General features: G+C 37.0%; 1 protein-coding gene across 1 annotated transcript; it reads right to left on the bottom strand.

Moving 5' to 3' along the window:
- Positions 1-20,906: 20,906 nt before the first annotated feature.
- Positions 20,907-21,953, bottom strand: LOC140147379 (testis-specific serine/threonine-protein kinase 3-like). Its single transcript, XM_072169155.1, has one exon. It carries the CDS (start codon positions 21,951-21,953, stop codon positions 20,907-20,909), a length of 1,047 nt encoding a protein of 348 aa, XP_072025256.1.
- Between the last annotated feature and the right edge of the window lie 2,444 nt (positions 21,954-24,397).

The raw sequence follows: 24,397 nt of genomic DNA, 5'->3' as shown, positions 1-24,397 counted from the left end.
CATGTGACGTCATTCCCCGGCAGTATGCGCGCGAATTATGGCAATTTCCATTGTTCTTTGCCCTGCAGTGTGCGTACGCATCGTAGTTTGCTAAGGGCACGTGCATTTTAAATCGCCTGCCACATTTCATATAGTACAAGAAAGCCATTGAACAGTGTAGCGGCTCGTCCAAGCATATCGATAGACGAGTCCCTCGCCTTTGTTGATAAACAGTGATGTCAAGTGGTCTTGATTTGACATGGTTTAATAATACTTAAACAGCAGAGCCATTTAGACCATGGTGAATAAACTAAACAATTTTTAAAGAAAATAGCTTTTGAGTCATTCTCAACTTTAATTTTCCCTCTTTTACAAAATTATTCACTTTTATAGCATTTTTATTACTTTTTCGGCAAATAAAATGTATCTATTAATGACAAAATTGGTGGCGCTATTTAGTTACTGGAAATTACTCTTTTAAGCTTTTAATACAAACAACTCCTTTTTATTTATTGCTAAAATGTGTTTATAAAATTTCCTTGTTGATTGTTTCACCTATTCCAGCTGTTTTAATGGCAATATTAATCACCTGCCCCTTGCAAATAAAGAAATTTAGGATAAATAGCGCCATCTATAGTTTGCATTTAGTTAATAATGAAGCCAATTCTATATACATCAAACAACCGTGCGAGAGTGAAAAACAGCCTGTTAAAAGTAGGTTACCTGTGGTTTCTTTTCAGGATCTAGATCTTTTGTGCACAATCCATGTATTCTTCCGAGATGTGACTATGCGTACATGGTTTGGAAACAAAATAGTGGGGATTATGTTGCCAGTAATAAACACCTCAACAGAAGAATGTTTTTACTGTTTGAGTGGTCATAAAATAAAATTATTTTAACACAATGAACCAAGGCTAAAAGTAGGTTACCTGTCGTTTCTTTTCAGGATCTAGATCTTTTGTGCACAAATGTATTCTTCCGTGATGTGACTATGCGTGCATGGTTTGGAAACAAAAGAGTGGGAATTATGTTGTCAGTAATCATGGTAATAAACACCTCAACAGGAGAAAGTTCTTACTCTTTGAGTGGTCATAAAATAAAATATTTTTTAACACAATGAATTAAACCAAATTATGATCAAATGCAATTGGCTAAGTTCGCCAAATAATATGATCAACTTGAAATTCTCAAAGGCGTTATTAAATGACTTTAAGAAAATTCTTTTTATGTTAATCATGAAAACTTAATAAGGATGCTTTGAAAAGGCCTTTGAAAAGTAGCTATCTACTGCTGATAGTGGTATTAATGAGGTAGCTATCTAGTGCTGATAGTGGTATTGATGAAGTAGCTCTACTGCTGATAGTGGTATTGATGAAGTAGCGATCTACTGCTGATAGTGGTATTGATGAAGTACCTATCTACTGCTGATATTGGTATTGATGAAGTAGCTATCTACTGCTGATATTGGTATTGATGAAGTAGCTATCTACTGCTGATAGTGGTATTGATGAAGAAGCGATCTACTACTGATAGTGGTATTGATGAAGTAGCTATCTACTGCTGATAGTGGTATTAATGAAGTAGCTATCTACTGCTGATAGTGGTATTGATGAAGTAGCTATCTACTGCTGATAGTGGTATTGATGAAGTAGCTATCTACTGCTGATAGTGGTATTGATGAAGTAGATAATCTACCAATCATTCTCTCTCTATGTGTCAGGTGGCGCTGTGTAGCGCTGCTGTGGTCTTCACAGGAGTACGCCATCTCACTCGAGCTGATGCCAAGTGCGTTGCACCTTGCATTCCTTGGTTAGAAACCAGCTTCACGTCATTAGTCCAATACAGGTATGTTGGTGGACGTCCTCTTCCTCGTTTGCCTTCCATAGCCCCTTGCAAAATCTGTTTTTCTACACCTCCATGTTTCCTGACAATATGGCCAAAGTACTTCAGCTTTCTCTCCATTATGCCGCTTCTGATAGTTAGACTTGTACCAATCTTGTTGAGGATCCAGGAATTTGTTCTCCTGTCTTTCCATGTCACTCGTAGAAGCCTCCTGTAACACCACATCTCAAAAGCATCTACTCTTTTCTTATCATTCTTGGTCATAGCCCAAGACTCGCATCCATAAGTGGCAATGGAAAACACAGTTGCACGAAGTAGGCGTACCTTGAGGTCAATGGATAGGCCTCTGCTTTTCCATATGCTTGACATGCCCTGCACAGTTGTCCTTGCAATAGTCTTCTCTTAATTTCAGTTGTGCTGTCACCACTGTTGTTAATCATTGAACCCAGATATTCAAATTGCTTCACCTCCTCAATCTGCTGTCCATTTATCACAAACTCATCACTTTTCCGCTCTCTGTCTACAACCATTATTTTTGTCTTCTTTGTGTTCAGGAGAAGGTGTTTTTCTTCGCTGGCCTCTTTGATGCGCTTCAAAAGATCAATCAAATAAGAGTGGCATCGTCGGCGTACCTCAGGTTAGTAATTCTTGTACCGCCAAACTTCACTCCACCTTCAATCCCCTCCAAAGCTGTTCTCATTATGTCTTCAGAGTAGATGTTAAATAGGTTTGGTGATAGCACACAGCCCTGTCGTAAGCCTCTTCCAATCTTGAACCAATCTGTGTCCCCACTACTTGTTCTGACTGCCGATTCTTGGTCTTCATATAAGCAGCTGATCAGATCCACAAGATGACTTGGGAAACCCATCCTTTTCATAGTTTCCCACATCTGAGGGTGGCTAACACAGTCAAAAGCTTTACTGTAATCTATGAAGCACATGTAAAGAGGAAGCCTATGCTCTCTGCATTTCTCAATCACATTCCTGATATTGACGATTTGGTCCCTAGTCCCCCTTCCTTCACGAAATCCTGCCTGCTCATCAGATATTTCTTGCTCCATTTTGTTCTTCATTCTCTTGATGATGATCTTCAGAAGCACTTTACTTGCATGACAAATCAGGCTGATGGTCCGGTGATTGGCACACTCTTCCAAATTTCCCTTCTTTGGCAGAGGAATAAATACTGCCCTGCACCAGTCTCTCGGCCATTTCTTCTTTTTCCAGATGATACCACATATACGCCACATTAGGTCTATCCCTTCTTTCCCAGTTGCCTTCCACAACTCAGAAGCTACATTATCAATGCCCGGTGACTTAGCATTTTTCATTTGTTCCATGGCAAGCTCAACTTCAGATCTCAATGGTGGAGGTTCTTCCTCACTCGTTTCACACTGTACAATGTACAGTGTACATACACCTTGTCATCTTGTGCCTCACACAGCTGGGAACTATACTGAACCCATCGCCTTTTGATGTCTTCACTTTCGGTAAGAGTGTTACCTTTCTCATCATTTATAACATCCATCCTGGGGGTCCACTTCTTGGTAAGTTCTTTGGCAATACCAAAAGCTATTTTTGAGTCACCCTTACATCTTTCCATTTCCTCACACTTCCTTTCGATGTAGTTTCTTTTGTCCTCCTTAACACTTTTGGAGACCTCTTTGTTTAAGCGTGCCCATTCTTCCTTTCCTCCATCTGCCTTTGCTCTCTTCCTGTCATGAAACGTGTTTTAAAGTTAGTTTTTCCCGTTATAATGAATTCATGCGCATTTGCTATCTACCGAAGATAGCTTAAATTTAATGCATTTTGTTACTCTTATCTCTTGAACGAAATAGATTGATGTTTTTAGAATTGTGATAGTGGCGCTATCTATTCAAGATCAAAGCAAAATTTCTAAGTGTTGCGATATTTTCTTTTTCTAGGCATAATAATTATGTTGAATTCACGTGTTTTTCCTATCTACTGAATATAACTCAAATTAAATGCATGTTGTCATTTTGTCTCAAAGAGATAGCTTATTATTGTAGAACCCTGTTAGTGGTGCTATCTACTGAAGCCAAAAGAAATTTCCAGTATGGTGGTCAAAAATAAACATTTTAAAATCAAGTACTAAATAAACATGTTTAAAGCAAGTCTTCACTGCTTTAAATTTTATTTGGATCTTCAGTAGATATTTATAGCACCAGCAGGCCTAATTCTAACATATCAATCCATCTCGTTCAGGAGACAAAAATGACAACGTAGGCCTGCATTTGATTTCAACTATCTGCAGTAGATAAGAAAGAAAACACATGAATTTAGAATTAAACCAAAACAAAATGTCGCAACACTTGGAATTTTAATTTGATTCTCAGTAGATATAGCACCATTAAACCTAATTCGATTCGAAAATATCACTCTATCTCACGCAGGGGGCAAAATGACAACATAGGCCTGCATTTTATTTCAGCTATACCGTATACCTATTCAGTAGATAGAACAAAAAACACATGAATTTAAAATTATAAACCAAAACAAAATATCGCAACGTTTGAAATTTTAATTTGATCTTCAGGGGCACATCACCATTACGCTTCCCAACGTGCAAAAAAAGCCTCTCGAAATCTCTTCTAATTATTTCCCTGCAATAGATAAAGCAATGAAATTGGACATGGTTATGGGATGATCTTTAATGTAATATATTTTCTTTTGCACATAGATCGCCAATGTCAGTTTCTGTTTCAAATTTGACATTTTACCCCATCCCGTGATTTCTAAGCGGTTGAAAACTCAATTCTTGGGATTTTAGTCCGCCAGGACAGATTTAAAATCATTTTTTCTGCTCATAATTTCATCAAAACCATCCCAGGTTTAATATTGCATCAAAGAAAGGTATCTCAGACTCATATTGGCTGAAAAATTAAACACATAAGCTCAATTTCTACGTTTTACAGGGACTATTTACGGGTTGCACTTTTTCACCGCGGAATCTTATGGTGGTGTGCCCCCTTCAGAAGATAGCATACCAGTAAAATGATTCTATAAAATATCGCTTTATCTCGTTCAGCAGACAAAAACGACAACCAACGGACATTTAAATTTGAGCTATCTGCAGTTGATAGCAAAACCACACGAATGCAACAAACACCAAATGACATAAAACAGATAACGAAATGCAAAAGCTTTGTTTCAAAGTTTGTTTCAGCGTCATACGGTATTCGGTTCTTGAGATATTTTAATTTTAATATTACCCATGTAAATCAATGCAGGAGCTATATAGACACCGGCACCAGAATCGAGCAAATTACGGCATGTCTCGCCACATTTTCATTTAGTTTAAAGTTATGGTAAATTCGTGTTTTTATTATTACAACTATTACAACTGACGATAGCTTAAATTAAATTGATGGTGTAATTTTGGTCTCCAGTAGGCCTAGTGCTATCTACTGAAGATTTTAAGTTAAAATATTCAAGCAGTTAGGTCTGCAGAATGTTGTGACAATTTTTTTGAAACGGAGTACGAGAACGTCATACGGCGTAACGGATGCGCGCACAACGCGTGCAGTATCAAATTATCGCGTTTTTTACGCAATCCCGCGCGACATTCGATCTGTCAATCATCTTCAGTAGAATAGCAAAACCATGGATGAGTAGTACGTGCGTTGTCGAAGTGCATGAGAAACAAGTTAATACTGAAAAACCTTTATTCACAAACTGACTTTTTCCCAGTCATAGTATTACTAATCAAAAGTTGCGTAAGACGGTATTTTGTTTATTTCAATCAAAATATTTTTGCTCATGAAACGTGTTTTAAAATGAGTTTTTCCCGTTATAATGAGTTCATGCGCATTTGCTATCTACCGAAGATAGCTTAAATTTAATGCATTTTGTTACTCTTATCTCTTGAACGAAATAGATTGATGTTTTTAGAATTGTGATAGTGGCGCTATCTATTCAAGATCAAAGCAAAATTTCTAATTGCGATATTTTCTTTTTCTAGGCATAATAATTATGTTGAATTCACGTGTTTTCCTATCTACTGAATATAACTCAAATTAAATGCATGTTGTCATTTTGTCTCAAAGAGATAGCTTATTATTGTAGAACCCTGTTAGTGGTGCTATCTACTGAAGACAAAAGAAATTTCCAGTATGGTGGTCAAAAATAAACATTTTAAAATCAAGTACTAAATAAACATGTTTAAAGCAAGTCTTCACTGCTTTAAATTTTATTTGGATCTTCAGTAGATATTTATAGCACCAGCAGGCCTAATTCTAACATATCAATCCATCTCGTTCAGGAGACAAAAATGACAACGTAGGCCTGCATTTGATTTCAACTATCTTCAGTAGATAAGAAAGAAAACACATGAATTTAGAATTAAACCAAAACAAAATGTCGCAACACTTGGAATTTTAATTTGATTCTCAGTAGATATAGCACCATTAAACCTAATTCGATTCGAAAATATCACTCTATCTCACGCAGGGGCAAAAATGACAACATAGGCCTGCATTTTATTTCAGCTATACCGTATACCTATTCAGTAGATAGAACAAAAAACACATGAATTTAAAATTATAAACCAAAACAAAATATCGCAACGTTTGAAATTTTAATTTGATCTTCAGGGGCACATCACCATTACGCTTCCTAACGTGCAAAAAAGCCTCTCGGAAATCTCTTCTAATTATTTCCCTGCAATAGATAAAGCAATGAAATTGGACATGGTTATGGGATGATCTTTAAGCTGTAATATATTTTCTTTTGCACATAGATCGCCAATGTCAGTTTCTGTTTCAAATTTGACATTTTACCCCATCCCGTGATTTCTAAGCGGTTGAAAACTCAATTCTTGGGATTTTACATCGATAAATGATTTGCGCGATTAGTCCGCCAGGACAGATTTAAAATCATTTTTTCTGCTCATAATTTCATCAAAACCATCCCAGGTTTAATATTGCATCAAAGAAAGGTATCTCAGACTCATATTGGCTGAAAAATTAAACACATAAGCTCAATTTCTACGTTTTACAGGGACTATTTACGGGTTGCACTTTTTCACCGCGGAATCTTATGGTGGTGTGCCCCCTTCAGAAGATAGCATACCAGTAAAATGATTCTATAAAATATCGCTTTATCTCGTTCAGCAGACAAAAACGACAACCAACGGACATTTAAATTTGAGCTATCTGCAGTTGATAGCAAAACCACATGAATGCAACAAACACCAAATGACATAAAACATATAAAGAAATGCAAAAGCTTTGTTTCAAAGTTTGTTTCAGCGTCATGCGGTATTCGGTTCTTGAGATATTTTAATTTTAATATTACCCATGTAAATCAATGCAGGAGCTATATAGACACCGGCACCAGAATCGAGCAAATTACGGCATGTCTCGCCACATTTTCATTTAGTTTAAAGTTATGGTAAATTCGTGTTTTTATTATTACAACTATTACAACGGACGATAGCTTAAATTAAATTGATGGTGTAATTTTGGTCTCCAGTAGGCCTAGCGCTATCTACTGAAGATTTTAAGTTAAAATATTCAAGCAGTTAGGTCTGCAGAATGTTGTGACAATTTTTTTGAAACGGAGTACGAGAACGTCATACGGCGTAACGGATGCGCGCACAACGCGTGCAGTATCAAATTATCGCGTTTTTACGCAATCCCCGCGACATTCGATCTGTCAATCATCTTCAGTAGAATAGCAGAACCATGGATGAGTAATACGTGCGTTGTCGAAGTGCATGAGAAACAAGTTAATACTGAAAAACCTTTATTCACAAACTGACTTTTTCCCAGTCATAGTATTACTAATCAAAAGTTGCGTAAGACGGTATTTTGTTTATTTCAATCAAAATATTTTTGCTCATGAAACGTGTTTTAAAATGAGTTTTTCCCGTTATAATGAGTTCATGCGCATTTGCTATCTACCGAAGATAGCTTAAATTTAATGCATTTTGTTACTCTTATCTCTTGAACGAAATAGATTGATGTTTTTAGAATTGTGATAGTGGCGCTATCTATTCAAGATCAAAGCAAAATTTCTAAGTGTTGCGATATTTTCTTTTTCTAGGCATAATAATTATGTTGAATTCACGTGTTTTTCCTATCTACTGAATATAACTCAAATTAAATGCATGTTGTCATTTTGTCTCAAAGAGATAGCTTATTATTGTAGAACCCTGTTAGTGGTGCTATCTACTGAAGACAAAAGAAATTTCCAGTATGGTGGTCAAAAATAAACATTTTAAAATCAAGTACTAAATAAACATGTTTAAAGCAAGTCTTCACTGCTTTAAATTTTATTTGGATCTTCAGTAGATATTTATAGCACCAGCAAGCCTAATTCTAACATATCAATCCATCTCGTTCAGGAGACAAAAATGACAACGTAGGCCTGCATTTGATTTCAACTATCTTCAGTAGATAAGAAAGAAAACACATGAATTTAGAATTAAACCAAAACAAAATGTCGCAACACTTGGAATTTTAATTTGATTCTCAGTAGATATAGCACCATTAAACCTAATTCGATTCGAAAATATCACTCTATCTCACGCAGGAGGCAAAAATGACAACATAGGCCTGCATTTTATTTCAGCTATACCGTATACCTATTCAGTAGATAGAACAAAAAACACATGAATTTAAAATTATAAACCAAAACAAAATATCGCAACGTTTGAAATTTTAATTGGATCTTTAGGGGGCACATCACCATTACGCTTCCTAACGTGCAAAAAAGCCTCTCGGAAATCTCTTCTAATTATTTCCCTGCAATAGATAAAGCAATGAAATTGGACATGGTTATGGGATGATCTTTAAGCTGTAATATATTTTCTTTTGCACATAGATCGCCAATGTCAGTTTCTGTTTCAAATTTGACATTTTTACCCCATCCCGTGATTTCTAAGCGGTTGAAAACTCAATTCTTGGGATTTTACATCGATAAATGATTTGCGCGATTAGTCCGCCAGGACAGATTTAAAATCATTTTTTCTGCTCATAATTTCATCAAAACCATCCCAGGTTTAATATTGCATCAAAGAAAGGTATCTCAGACTCATATTGGCTGAAAAATTAAACACATAAGCTCAATTTCTACGTTTTACAGGGACTATTTACGGGTTGCACTTTTTCACCGCGGAATCTTATGGTGGTGTGCCCCCTTCAGAAGATTAGACTAATTCCAATCAGCCGTCTACACTTTGCATGTACTGTGTATGCTTCGTAGTGACGACTGATTATCTTACAACCAATATCATGACGGACTTCTGAAAACTATTCAATGCGACTTCAGTTGTGCGCCGTAGCGCGACTGACTAGCGGCGCCCGCGTACTTCGTCGCTGACGCCCGCCGCTGTGACAAGATCACGCTCTGAACTTCAAAACAACAAACTCGGTCAAAAGGTCAATTTGGATACAACTGCGCATGCTCTATGCCACAGGAATCCTGTTGCAAAATCCGTCACTTTTTTTTCACGTAGTTTTCTCAGTCGTCAATCCAGACGGTTGACGACTGAGGGCAGCAGTCTATCAGAAGATAGCATACCAGTAAAATGATTCTATAACATATCGCTTTATCTCGTTCAGCAGACAAAAACGACAACCAACGGACATTTAAATTTGAGCTATCTGCAGTTGATAGCAAAACCACATGAATGCAACAAACACCAAATGACATAAAACATATAAAGAAATGCAAAAGCTTTGTTTCAAAGTTTGTTTCAGCGTCATGCGGTATTCGGTTCTTGAGATATTTTAATTTTAATATTACCCATGTAAATCAATGCAGGAGCTATATAGACACCGGCACCAGAATCGAGCAAATTACGGCATGTCTCGCCACATTTTCATTTAGTTTAAAGTTATGGTAAATTCGTGTTTTATTATTACAACTATTACAACGGACGATAGCTTAAATTAAATTGATGGTGTAATTTTGGTCTCCAGTAGGCCTAGCGCTATCTACTGAAGATTTTAAGTTAAAATATTCAAGCAGTTAGGTCTGCAGAATGTTGTGACAATTTTTTTGAAACGGAGTACGAGAACGTCATACGGCGTAACGGATGCGCGCACAACGCGTGCAGTATCAAATTATCGCGTTTTTACGCAATCCCGCGCGACATTCGATCTGTCAATCATCTTCAGTAGAATAGCAGAACCATGGATGAGTAATACGTGCGTTGTCGAAGTGCATGAGAAACAAGTTAATACTGAAAAACCTTTATTCACAAACTGACTTTTTCCCAGTCATAGTATTACTAATCAAAAGTTGCGTAAGACGGTATTTTGTTTATTTCAATCAAAATATTTTTGCTCATGAAACGTGTTTTAAAATGAGTTTTTCCCGTCATAATGAGTTCATGCGCATTTGCTATCTACCGAAGATAGCTTAAATTTAATGCATTTTGTTACTCTTATCTCTTGAACGAAATAGATTGATGTTTTTAGAATTGTGATAGTGGCGCTATCTATTCAAGATAAAAGCAAAATTTCTAAGTGTTGCGATATTTTCTTTTCTAGGCATAATAATTATGTTGAATTCACGTGTTTTTCCTATCTACTGAATATAACTCAAATTAAATGCATGTTGTCATTTTGTCTCAAAGAGATAGCTTATTATTGTAGAACCCTGTTAGTGGTGCTATCTACTGAAGACAAAAGAAATTTCCAGTATGGTGGTCAAAATAAACATTTTAAAATCAAGTACTAAATAAACATGTTTAAAGCAAGTCTTCACTGCTTTAAATTTTATTTGGATCTTCAGTAGATATTTATAGCACCAGCAGGCCTAATTCTAACATATCAATCCATCTCGTTCAGGAGACAAAAATGACAACGTAGGCCTGCATTTGATTTCAACTATCTTCAGTAGATAAGAAAGAAAACACATGAATTTAGAATTAAACCAAAACAAAATGTCGCAACACTTGGAATTTTAATTTGATTCTCAGTAGATATAGCACCATTAAACCTAATTCGATTCGAAAATATCACTCTATCTCACGCAGGGGGCAAAAATGACAACATAGGCCTGCATTTTATTTCAGCTATACCGTATACCTATTCAGTAGATAGAACAAAAAACACATGAATTTAAAATTATAAACCAAAACAAAATATCGCAACGTTTGAAATTTTAATTTGATCTTCAGGGGGCACATCACCATTACGCTTCCTAACGTGCAAAAAAGCCTCTCGGAAATCTCTTCTAATTATTTCCCTGCAATAGATAAAGCAATGAAATTGGACATGGTTATGGGATGATCTTTAAGCTGTAATATATTTTCTTTTGCACATAGATCGCCAATGTCAGTTTCTGTTTCAAATTTGACATTTTTACCCCATCCCGTGATTTCTAAGCGGTTGAAAACTCAATTCTTGGGATTTTACATCGATAAATGATTTGCGCGATTAGTCCGCCAGGACAGATTTAAAATCATTTTTTCTGCTCATAATTTCATCAAAACCATCCCAGGTTTAATATTGCATCAAAGAAAGGTATCTCAGACTCATATTGGCTGAAAAATTAAACACATAAGCTCAATTTCTACGTTTTACAGGGACTATTTACGGGTTGCACTTTTTCACCGCGGAATCTTATGGTGGTGTGCCCCCTTCAGAAGATAGCATACCAGTAAAATGATTCTATAAAATATCGCTTTATCTCGTTCAGCAGACAAAAACGACAACCAACGGACATTTAAATTTGAGCTATCTGCAGTTGATAGCAAAACCACATGAATGCAACAAACACCAAATGACATAAAACATATAAAGAAATGCAAAAGCTTTGTTTCAAAGTTTGTTTCAGCGTCATGCGGTATTCGGTTCTTGAGATATTTTAATTTTAATATTACCCATGTAAATCAATGCAGGAGCTATATAGACACCGGCACCAGAATCGAGCAAATTACGGCATGTCTCGCCACATTTTCATTTAGTTTAAAGTTATGGTAAATTCGTGTTTTTATTATTACAACTATTACAACGGACGATAGCTTAAATTAAATTGATGGTGTAATTTTGGTCTCCAGTAGGCCTAGCGCTATCTACTGAAGATTTTAAGTTAAAATATTCAAGCAGTTAGGTCTGCAGAATGTTGTGACAATTTTTTTGAAACGGAGTACGAGAACGTCATACGGCGTAACGGATGCGCGCACAACGCGTGCAGTATCAAATTATCGCGTTTTTTACGCAATCCCGCGCGACATTCGATCTGTCAATCATCTTCAGTAGAATAGCAGAACCATGGATGAGTAATACGTGCGTTGTCGAAGTGCATGAGAAACAAGTTAATACTGAAAAACCTTTATTCACAAACTGACTTTTTCCCAGTCATAGTATTACTAATCAAAAGTTGCGTAAGACGGTATTTTGTTTATTTCAATCAAAATATTTTTGCTCATGAAACGTGTTTTAAAATGAGTTTTCCCGTTATAATGAGTTCATGCGCATTTGCTATCTACCGAAGATAGCTTAAATTTAATGCATTTTGTTACTCTTATCTCTTGAACGAAATAGATTGATGTTTTTAGAATTGTGATAGTGGCGCTATCTATTCAAGATCAAAGCAAAATTTCTAAGTGTTGCGATATTTTCTTTTTCTAGGCATAATAATTATGTTGAATTCACGTGTTTTTCCTATCTACTGAATATAACTCAAATTAAATGCATGTTGTCATTTTGTCTCAAAGAGATAGCTTATTATTGTAGAACCCTGTTAGTGGTGCTATCTACTGAAGACAAAAGAAATTTCCAGTATGGTGGTCAAAAATAAACATTTTAAAATCAAGTACTAAATAAACATGTTTAAAGCAAGTCTTCACTGCTTTAAATTTTATTTGGATCTTCAGTAGATATTTATAGCACCAGCAGGCCTAATTCTAACATATCAATCCATCTCGTTCAGGAGACAAAAATGACAACGTAGGCCTGCATTTGATTTCAACTATCTTCAGTAGATAAGAAAGAAAACACATGAATTTAGAATTAAACCAAAACAAAATGTCGCAACACTTGGAATTTTAATTTGATTCTCAGTAGATATAGCACCATTAAACCTAATTCGATTCGAAAATATCACTCTATCTCACGCAGGGGCAAAAATGACAACATAGGCCTGCATTTTATTTCAGCTATACCGTATACCTATTCAGTAGATAGAACAAAAAACACATGAATTTAAAATTATAAACCAAAACAAAATATCGCAACGTTTGAAATTTTAATTTGATCTTAAGGGGGCACATCACCATTACGCTTCCTAACGTGCAAAAAAGCCTCTCGGAAATCTCTTCTAATTATTTCCCTGCAATAGATAAAGCAATGAAATTGGACATGGTTATGGGATGATCTTTAAGCTGTAATATATTTTCTTTTGCACATAGATCGCCAATGTCAGTTTCTGTTTCAAATTTGACATTTTACCCCATCCCGTGATTTCTAAGCGGTTGAAAACTCAATTCTTGGGATTTTACATCGATAAATGATTTGCGCGATTAGTCCGCCAGGACAGATTTAAAATCATTTTTTCTGCTCATAATTTCATCAAAACCATCCCAGGTTTAATATTGCATCAAAGAAAGGTATCTCAGACTCATATTGGCTGAAAAATTAAACACATAAGCTCAATTTCTACGTTTTACAGGGACTATTTACGGGTTGCACTTTTTCACCGCGGAATCTTATGGTGGTGTGCCCCCTTCAGAAGATTAGACTAATTCCAATCAGCCGTCTACACTTTGCATGTACTGTGTATGCTTCGTAGTGACGACTGATTATCTTACAGCCAATATCATGACGGACTTCTGAAAACTATTCAATGCGACTTCAGTTGTGCGCCGTAGCGCGACTGACTAGCGGCGCCCGCGTACTGCGTCGCTGTACCGCGCCGCTGTGACAAGATCACGCTCTGAACTTCTAAAAACAACAAACTCGGTCAAAAGGTCAATTTGGATACAACTGCGCATGCTCTATGCCACAGGAATCCTGTTGCAAAATCCGTCACTTTTTTTCACGTAGTTTTCTCAGTCGTCAATCCAGACGGTTGACGACTGAGGGCAGCAGTCTATCAGAAGATAGCATACCAGTAAAATGATTCTATAACATATCGCTTTATCTCGTTCAGCAGACAAAAACGACAACCAACGGACATTTAAATTTGAGCTATCTGCAGTTGATAGCAAAACCACATGAATGCAACAAACACCAAATGACATAAAACATATAAAGAAATGCAAAAGCTTTGTTTCAAAGTTTGTTTCAGCGTCATGCGGTATTCGGTTCTTGAGATATTTTAATTTTAATATTACCCATGTAAATCAATGCAGGAGCTATATAGACACCGGCACCAGAATCGAGCAAATTACGGCATGTCTCGCCACATTTTCATTTAGTTTAAAGTTATGGTAAATTCGTGTTTTTATTATTACAACTATTACAACGGACGATAGCTTAAATTAAATTGATGGTGTAATTTTGGTCTCCAGTAGGCCTAGCGCTATCTACTGAAGATTTTAAGTTAAAATATTCAAGCAGTTAGGTCTGCAGAATGTTGTGACAATTTTTTTGAAACGGAGTACGAGAACGTCATACGGCGTAACGGATGCGCGCACAACGCGTGCAGTATCAAATTATCGCGTTTTTTACTCAATTCTTCGCGACATTCGATCTGTCAATCATCTTTAGTAGAATAGCAGAACCATGGATGAGTAATACGTGCGTTGTCGAAGTGCATGAGAAACAAGTTAATACTGAAAAACCTTTATTCACAAACTGACTTTTTTTTTTTCATAGTATTACTAATCAAAAGTTGCGTAAGACGGTATTTTGTTTATTTCAATCAAAATATTTTTGCTCATGAAACGTGTTTTAAAATGAGTTTTTCCCGTCATAATGAGTTCATGCGCATTTGCTATCTACCGAAGATAGCTTAAATTTAATGCATTTTGTTACTCTTATCTCTTGAACGAAATAGATTGATGTTTTTAGAATTGTGATAGTGGCGCTATCTATTCAAGATCAAAGCAAAATTTCTAAGTGTTGCGATATTTTTTCTTTTCTAGGCATAATAATTATGTTGAATTCACGTGTTTTTCCTATCTACTGAATATAACTCAAATTAAATGCATGTTGTCATTTTGTCTCAAAGAGATAGCTTATTATTGTAGAACCCTGTTAGTGGTGCTATCTACTGAAGACAAAAGAAATTTCCAGTATGGTGGTCAAAAATAAACATTTTAAAATCAAGTACTAAATAAACATGTTTAAAGCAAGTCTTCACTGCTTTAAATTTTATTTGGATCTTCAGTAGATATTTATAGCACCAGCAGGCCTAATTCTAACATATCAATCCATCTCGTTCAGGAGACAAAAATGACAACGTAGGCCTGCATTTGATTTCAACTATCTTCAGTAGATAAGAAAGAAAACACATGAATTTAGAATTAAACCAAAACAAAATGTCGCAACACTTGGAATTTTAATTTGATTCTCAGTAGATATAGCACCATTAAACCTAATTCGATTCGAAAATATCACTCTATCTCACGCAGGGGGCAAAAATGACAACATAGGCCTGCATTTTATTTCAGCTATACCGTATACCTATTCAGTAGATAGAACAAAAAACACATGAATTTAAAATTATAAACCAAAACAAAATATCGCAACGTTTGAAATTTTAATTTGATCTTCAGGGGCACATCACCATTACGCTTCCTAACGTGCAAAAAAGCCTCTCGGAAATCTCTTCTAATTATTTCCCTGCAATAGATAAAGCAATGAAATTGGACATGGTTATGGGATGATCTTTAAGCTGTAATATATTTTCTTTTGCACATAGATCGCCAATGTCAGTTTCTGTTTCAAATTTGACATTTTACCCCATCCCGTGATTTCTAAGCGGTTGAAAACTCAATTCTTGGGATTTTACATCGATAAATGATTTGCGCGATTAGTCCGCCAGGACAGATTTAAAATCATTTTTTCTGCTCATAATTTCATCAAAACCATCCCAGGTTTAATATTGCATCAAAGAAAGGTATCTCAGACTCATATTGGCTGAAAAATTAAACACATAAGCTCAATTTCTACGTTTTACAGGGACTATTTACGGGTTGCACTTTTTCACCGCGGAATCTTATGGTGGTGTGCCCCCTTCAGAAGATAGCATACCAGTAAAATGATTCTATAAAATATCGCTTTATCTCGTTCAGCAGACAAAAACGACAACCAACGGACATTTAAATTTGAGCTATCTGCAGTTGATAGCAAAACCACATGAATGCAACAAACACCAAATGACATAAAACATATAAAGAAATGCAAAAGCTTTGTTTCAAAGTTTGTTTCAGCGTCATGCGGTATTCGGTTCTTGAGATATTTTAATTTTAATATTACCCATGTAAATCAATGCAGGAGCTATATAGACACCGGCACCAGAATCGAGCAAATTACGGCATGTCTCGCCACATTTTCATTTAGTTTAAAGTTATGGTAAATTCGTGTTTTTATTATTACAACTATTACAACGGACGATAGCTTAAATTAAATTGATGGTGTAATTTTGGTCTCCAGTAGGCCTAGCGCTATCTACTGAAGATTTTAAGTTAAAATATTCAAGCAGTTAGGTCTGCAGAATGTTGTGACAATTTTTTTGAAACGGAGTACGAGAACGTCATACGGCGTAACGGATGCGCGCACAACGCGTGCAGTATCAAATTATCGCGTGTGTTACGCAATCCCGCGCGACATTCGATCTGTCAATCATCTTCAGTAGAATAGCAGAACCATGGATGAGTAATACGTGCGTTGTCGAAGTGCATGAGAAACAAGTTAATACTGAAAAACCTTTATTCACAAACTGACTTTTTCCCAGTCATAGTATTACTAATCAAAAGTTGCGTAAGACGGTATTTTGTTTATTTCAATCAAAATATTTTTGCTCATGAAACGTGTTTTAAAATGAGTTTTTCCCGTTATAATGAGTTCATGCGCATTTGCTATCTACCGAAGATAGCTTAAATTTAATGCATTTTGTTACTCTTATCTCTTGAACGAAATAGATTGATGTTTTTAGAATTGTGATAGTGGCGCTATCTATTCAAGATCAAAGCAAAATTTCTAAGTGTTGCGATATTTTCTTTTTCTAGGCATAATAATTATGTTGAATTCACGTGTTTTTCCTATCTACTGAATATAACTCAAATTAAATGCATGTTGTCATTTTGTCTCAAAGAGATAGCTTATTATTGTAGAACCCTGTTAGTGGTGCTATCTACTGAAGACAAAAGAAATTTCCAGTATGGTGGTCAAAAATAAACATTTTAAAATCAAGTACTAAATAAACATGTTTAAAGCAAGTCTTCACTGCTTTAAATTTTATTTGGATCTTCAGTAGATATTTATAGCACCAGCAGGCCTAATTCTAACATATCAATCCATCTCGTTCAGGAGACAAAATGACAACGTAGGCCTGCATTTGATTTCAACTATCTTCAGTAGATAAGAAAGAAAACACATGAATTTAGAATTAAACCAAAACAAAATGTCGCAACACTTGGAATTTTAATTTGATTCTCAGTAGATATAGCACCATTAAACCTAATTCGATTCGAAAATATCACTCTATCTCACGCAGGGGGGCAAAAATGACAACATAGGCCTGCATTTTATTTCAGCTATACCGTATACCTATTCAGTAGATAGAACAAAAAACACATGAATTTAAAATTATAAACCAAAACAAAATATCGCAACGTTTGAAATTTTAATTTGATCTTCAGGGGGCACATCACCATTACGCTTCCTAACGTGCAAAAAAGCCTCTCGGAAATCTCTTCTAATTATTTCCCTGCAATAGATAAAGCAATGAAATTGGACATGGTTATGGGATGATCTTTAAGCTGTAATATATTTTCTTTTGCACATAGATCGCCAATGTCAGTTTCTGTTTCAAATTTGACATTTTTACCCCATCCCGTGATTTCTAAGCGGTTGAAAACTCAATTCTTGGGATTTTACATCGATAAATGATTTGCTCTCTCTTAGCTTTCAGTTTTAGTTTCACTTTGGCTACAAGTAGCTGATGGTCACTACCACAGTCAGCGCCTGGTCGTGTCCTGACATTTTGGAGTGATGTTCTCCACCTCTTCCTGACCATGATGTAATCGATCTGGTTTCTTGTTCTATCTCCTGGGCTCATCCAAGTCCACAGTCTCCGTGGATGATGCTGAAATAACGTGTTCCCAATGACTAGGTTATTAGCTTCACAAAATTCCTCCAGTCTGTCTCCACGTTCATTTCAGGTCCCAAGTCCATATTGGCCTATACACCCAGTTTTCTCCTTCATTTTGCCAATCTTAGCATTCCAATCCCCCAGTACGATGAGTAAGTCTCTTCTAGGTATACTATCCATAACTCCTTGTACCATCTCATAGAAGTCTGTCATCTCGCTCTCTGATGCATCTGATGTTGGTGCATAAACTTGTATGATAGAAAGTCTTACAGTCATCACTCTCTCATTTATTGAATTATATCCCAAAACACACTTGGCTGTGGTTCTTTCTATTATGAAACCCACACCTCCTCGTTTCCTTCCAGTATCTTTTCCAGAATAGATGAGCATACTTCCATCATCTGTAGTGAACCTCCCTTGTCCAAGCCACCACAACTCTGTTACTCCTAGGATCTTAATATTGTTTGCAACCATCTCCTTCTCCACAACTTCAATCTTTCCTCCTGACATACTGCGTACATTCCATGTAGCAATATTTATTGGCTTCCTTAAAGGGGTGCTGTTCCTTTCCTTCCTGGGACCGTCAAGAACAGGAGTTCCTGTAGCAGGCTTTAATCCTGATCTGTCATCACCAACAGGTGTACTCTGCATGAGCAGCATCTCTCTCTTCCCCAGTAGCCATTGACGTATCTTCTGGCCTGCGGGTCGCACCTTCAGATACCCTCGTTTTCTTTTGATTTCGTACTCTCATGCTTACATTCGAGGCCAAATAGTACGGTGGGTGGCCAGGTCCTTCCGTACCAACAGTAGAGGGCCATTCCTGAGTTCTTACAGTACTAGCCTCCTCTTGACACAAACCATCTCCCTGGATGCCAGATGTGAGCTTTGTGTAATTGTGTTTTGTCGTTGACCATACTGTTGATTCCTCCGGCGCTACACATACATCAATTGACCATTGACGACTATTTAAACCATAGCTAGTATTCGCTATTTACCCATAGCTGGGTTAAAGAAGGTTCACCCTACATGTACAAATGTGTCCCTTCCTTCTGCCTACTCATACCACACTGGCGAGGTAACATGGTAGAGGCTGGATGAGCTCCGAGTTGGAAGAGAGGAGTTCTTGAAGTCAGCTCTTGCTGTTATACTGACAGGGGGTCTCAGCGCCCCCTGAGAATCCACATTCCTATACAAAACACTATGATTGGGACAGCATGAAAGAAAAGATGAAGAGAAGAAGTAAAAGTCACAACACAAGCTGGCACCCACACTAGCTTTTACCCGACAAAAGGAAATGGACGATGTTATCCGTCTGTGGACAACCTTTTAGTCCACAGTCATGACAGTCCGGATTTAATTTGACAGCGTCGCCCATTTCCTGATGTCCGTGTGGGGTTGCGCCGTCACCTTCACACTGGGGATCTGTATCCTGTACCGCCAGTGTGATATGGGTTATGTGTCCATCAGTACTGGAATTCAGCGCCTTTACCCTAGTATGTGGAATAAGAACTCCCATCCTCTACGAAACATAGGACGAAAGCTCCAATCCAAAAACAACACCAGACAAAAAACAAGCTACCAAGCCAACTAAATTGGCTCACCTTTCCTAGCCAGCTGTGGAAGTTAAAGGTAGAGAAGGTAGTAAACAGGTTGAAAGATGAAAAAACAGAGAGTAGTGTAGGTAGGAGCATCCAAAATGGGACAAGGTGTAAGTACCCAATTGGAGAAAATCCAGCATAGATGGAAAGAGTTGGCACAAGTGCCAAAATGCTGGCAAAAGGTATTTTTAAGCTCCTCGACACTGGGATAAGGTGTCTCCCTTTATTATAGTGGTATTAATGAATAAGTTATCTACTGATGAAATAGCTATCTACTGCTGATAGCGGTATTGATGAAGTAGCTATCTAATTGCTGATAGTGGTATTAATGAATTAGTTATCTACTGATGATAGCGGTATTGATTAGCTGTCTACTTCTGATAGCGGTATTGATGAAGCAGCTTCCCCCTCCGTAAATAAAGGAGGGGAGGGGAAGATTTTTGGCACGTCAAAGGAGGGGAATGTTTTTTGGCATGTCAAATCGGGGAGGAAGCAAATATCGGCCAACATGGCGCGGGGGAGTGGGGCAAGCAAATCTTTGACATACTATTTGGAGAATTCACAGTCCCGGGGTACACATAAATATTGCACAGCTCTTTTTAATCAATCTATTTCTTCAACTCATTTTTAGTAGCTGTATTTTAAATTTAATGTATCATGTCTTCGTTCTTCTATTCCCATTCTATTTTCTCTTCAATTTTCTCCCTCCCTGGGCTGCCTACGTCATAGCCCGGGCCGTCATTGGCGACCACAGAACAAATTATAATTGTCCGATAATCATTATGCATGCAATAGAGGTCCTATGTGGTATAAAATTGAAATGGCACCACGTTTGAAAGACGGTTGTAAGATGGTTTCATTATCACTTTTCAGACATCTTTATCTCTATAATATAGCTCCATTTACATAGTCTTTCTCCTTAATCTTGTTAAAACACAACGCTCAGTACAAGAACTATTGGCCCTATTCTTTGGAATACTTTAGAAACTGCCTTTAAAACTTCAAAACCGTTAATTTTTTTTCGGAAAGAAAAATGTAAGCGGCAATTCATTTTAACAATCAATTGAAATTGATTTATTTCCCCGTAATTTCCCGATTTCTTTATTTGTTGCCTTTTTTGTATGCTTTTGTTTTAAATTATAGGATGGCCATGCCTGGCCTTACATGTATTCCCCTTCGGATCGTCTTCTCCGTAACTTTTCGTTTGCTTCTTGATTCTCTTAAAATTCTGTTTTGGAAATAAAATCAATAAAGCTCAAATGCCATAAGTGACTGCAGATTCAACAGACCATGTTTCTTTCACCCAACAGTTATTTCTTACATCAACACATGTTGGTCTTTGACTTTGCTCCATTGTCAAAATCGCCTCAACAAGTCTTCGACAAGGTCTGGAGACACATGACAGTGGTCTTCGCCATCTTAAGGGTTTGTTCATAGCTTGTCTAATCGACGCCAAAGTATGACTGCCAAATGGAAGAAACCCGCTCACCATGTAAAATAAGGTAACGCCAAGTGACCAGATGTCTTCGGCCATCGGATTGTCGTGTAAGATTCCGTCGATGACTTCAGGAGCGGCATATGCAGGAGATACTACTTCGGGGTATTCAGCATGACCTGCTGCGTTATCTTCGCCAGTGATATGATAAACCTCTGATGATTTCTTTACTAAATCAGGTGTCATGTGCATGTCTTCCTCCAGTGCCATTGCATATGACATGGTGCTACCTGCAGAATTAGATTTAGTACACGAGCCATTTTGAGCTGGCGGGAAAGAATCGTCCTGGCAAGTATATGGTTTTTGAAACGTCGAAGATGACTTAGCCATGACGTACCTCTTTGCATGGCCAAAATCAGCGAGTTTGGCACGATGGAAATCATCAATGAGAATGTTATTCGGCTTCAAATCCCGATGAACTATGAGCAACGATTGTAAATAGCACAAACCTTTGACAATATCCGTAAATATGATTTTTGCATGTGTGTCTCCTATGCGTACTCTTGATCTGACGTAATGAAAAAGGTCTCCATGCTTGGCATATTCGAGAACCATAACCAACTGTCCACGTTCGATTTCGAAGCTTCCAAATAAGGAAATAATGTTATCATGATCGAGACTGAAATGAAGATCTGGTTCAGCTGTAGTTGATGTGTGCAGAACTTTCAACGCAACTTTGTTTTTAGCCTTTGTTTTTACTGCTAGATGTACTGTACAAAAAGATCCTTTACCAAGTTCTGAAAGAATCGTATATCCTGCTGGAAGAACGGCAGTTTGCAATGATATTTGACGATTTTCCTCTTTCATTTTGAAAATGATAACTTAATACAAGTCAGAACTCTCTGATACTTCCTGGGTCAATAGCGTCAATGAAGTCGAATTTGTGCCAAAAACCGGTGGCAAGCAGATTACTACACGACTGCACTCTGAAGCGGTGTCATAAATATTGTGAGAGAGGGTTGTTTTTCCCCCCGTTTTCCCGGCAACAATGATGGCGCGTCACCATGTCAATTCACATCACGCGCAAGTACAATAGACGCGTCACTATGCCAAATTTGATGAACGCGCGCGCACCGTCATCCTTGGCAAAAAAACTTGTAAAAAACTTTCACAACGCATTTTAGGCCTATCACAGTGGGCCTATAATAGCGAAAAGGGTATGAAGCTCTAATAGTGTTCTGTAGACTGTGAGTAGACATCGATCTTTTTATCTTTTATCTCTTTTAATTGATTTTATTTGGGTTGAAAATATATTTTTTTACTCGTCATTGCTGATATTAGTATTGATAAACTCGCTATTTACCGCTGATATCCGTATTGATGAAGTAGCTATCTGCTGCTGATAGTGGTATTGATGAAATAGCTATCTATATTGCTGATAATGGTATTGATAAAGTACTAGGTATGCTGATATCCGTATTGATGAATTAGTTATCTATTGCTGATAGTTGTATTGATAAAGTAGTTATCTACTGCTGGAGTGCTGATAGCGGTATTGATGAAGTACGGTAGCTATCTACTGCTGATGGTAGTATTGATGAAGTAGCTCTACTGCTGATAGTGGTATTGATGAAGTAGCTATCTGCTGTTAATAGTGATATTGACGAAGTAGTTATCTACTGCTGATAGTGGTATTGATGAAGTAGCTATCTGCTGCTGATAGTGATATTGATGAAGTAACTATCTACTGGTAATAGGGGTGTACTACTGCTGACAGTTGTATTGATGAAGTAGTTATCTACTGCTGATAGTGGTACTGATGAAGTATATCTACTGCTGATAGTGGTACTGTTGAAGTAGCTATCTACTGCCGATAGTGGTATTGATGAAGTAGCCATTTACTGCCGATAGTGGTATTGATGAAGCAGTTATCTACTGCTGATACCGGTGTTGATGAAGTAGATATCTATTTGCTAATAGTGGTGTTGATGAAGCAACAATCCACCGCTGATTTTATTTGGGTTGAAAATATATTTTCTACTCGTCATTGCTGATAAACGCATCCCAAAAAGAAAGTATCCAGTTTGATTTTGGTCCATAAATCAAAGATGGGGTCTTAAATCAAGACCTACCATAAAAATGTTACAGATGAATTTATTCCGCACAGTTTGTTACCTCATTTGTCCAAATCGATGCAGAATTGATGACACAATGACTTTTTGAATGCAATCACCTCAATTTTAAAAGTTGCAGTAAATTCCTATTGATTTGGTCCTGCTACTCAATATGGGTAGCGATAGGTCAAGAGCATGCGCCGCAGATGTCTGGCAGTCATTGATGCAGCAGGAGGACATACCAGATATTAACTGTGAAGTGTGAAGGGTAAAACATTGAGGAAGGAGTAAAGAGTATCTGTATTGAATAAAACACATGAAGTGAAGTCAAACAGTCTTAGACCGTCTCTGTTACTGTGTACCTTTATGAAGAATCTTGAGAAGCAGGAAAACCACATCAATAGGGATTATTGCAACTTTTAAAATTGGGGTAATTGCATTTACAAGATCACTTTGTCATCAATTATGCATCGATTTGGACAAATGAGATATCAAACTGTGCGGGATAAATTCATCTGTAACATACGTTTGATAGGTCTTAATTTAAGACCCCATCTTTGATTTATGGACCAAAATCAAACTGGATACTTTCTTTTTGGGATGCGTTTAGTGGTATTGATAAAGTAGCTATACCGTAAACGTTCGCCTAATGGCGCTTTTGGATTCTTAGAAATGTGAGAGCGCCATCGCTATCGTGACATGACCCAATACTTTAGGGTCACTAGGTTAGTTGCTAGAGCAGCAAATGTTTTGGGGTTTCTTTAGGTATTCTTTCTCAAAGTGCCATTGGACTTAATTTGTAAATCGATTCATACGTTATACCTAACTCATTTTGGTAAATCTTTTTATAACATTCATACTGCAGTTACTGTCCGTTTTCCTATACACAATACACAGTGCTCTCACCATTGACGCGCGACCTTTACAAATAGTGTATGTTAGAAGTATATTGCATTTGCCTAGTTAACATCACTGTGTGAAAAATAACCGGCCAATATTTAAACTATTCTCCAAACTTCTAGCAAATATATTTCTCTAACATGACCTAAAATTACAGCTAGGTTAGATGTTCAGAAATAGTCGCACTTTCGTAGAATATGAGTGAGGGCAAAGCATAGCTAGCTCATAGCTAGCCAACTCCCCGTGTTAATTGAATGGAGATTTGACCGAAAATATTGAGCTATATTGGTAACGGAC

The sequence above is a fragment of the Amphiura filiformis genome, chromosome 3 (assembly GCF_039555335.1).
Source record: "Amphiura filiformis chromosome 3, Afil_fr2py, whole genome shotgun sequence".
Classification (NCBI taxonomy): domain Eukaryota; kingdom Metazoa; phylum Echinodermata; class Ophiuroidea; order Amphilepidida; family Amphiuridae; genus Amphiura; species Amphiura filiformis.
Note: the sequence above shows the minus strand (reverse complement) of the source record. Positions and strands in the feature narration are given on the sequence as shown.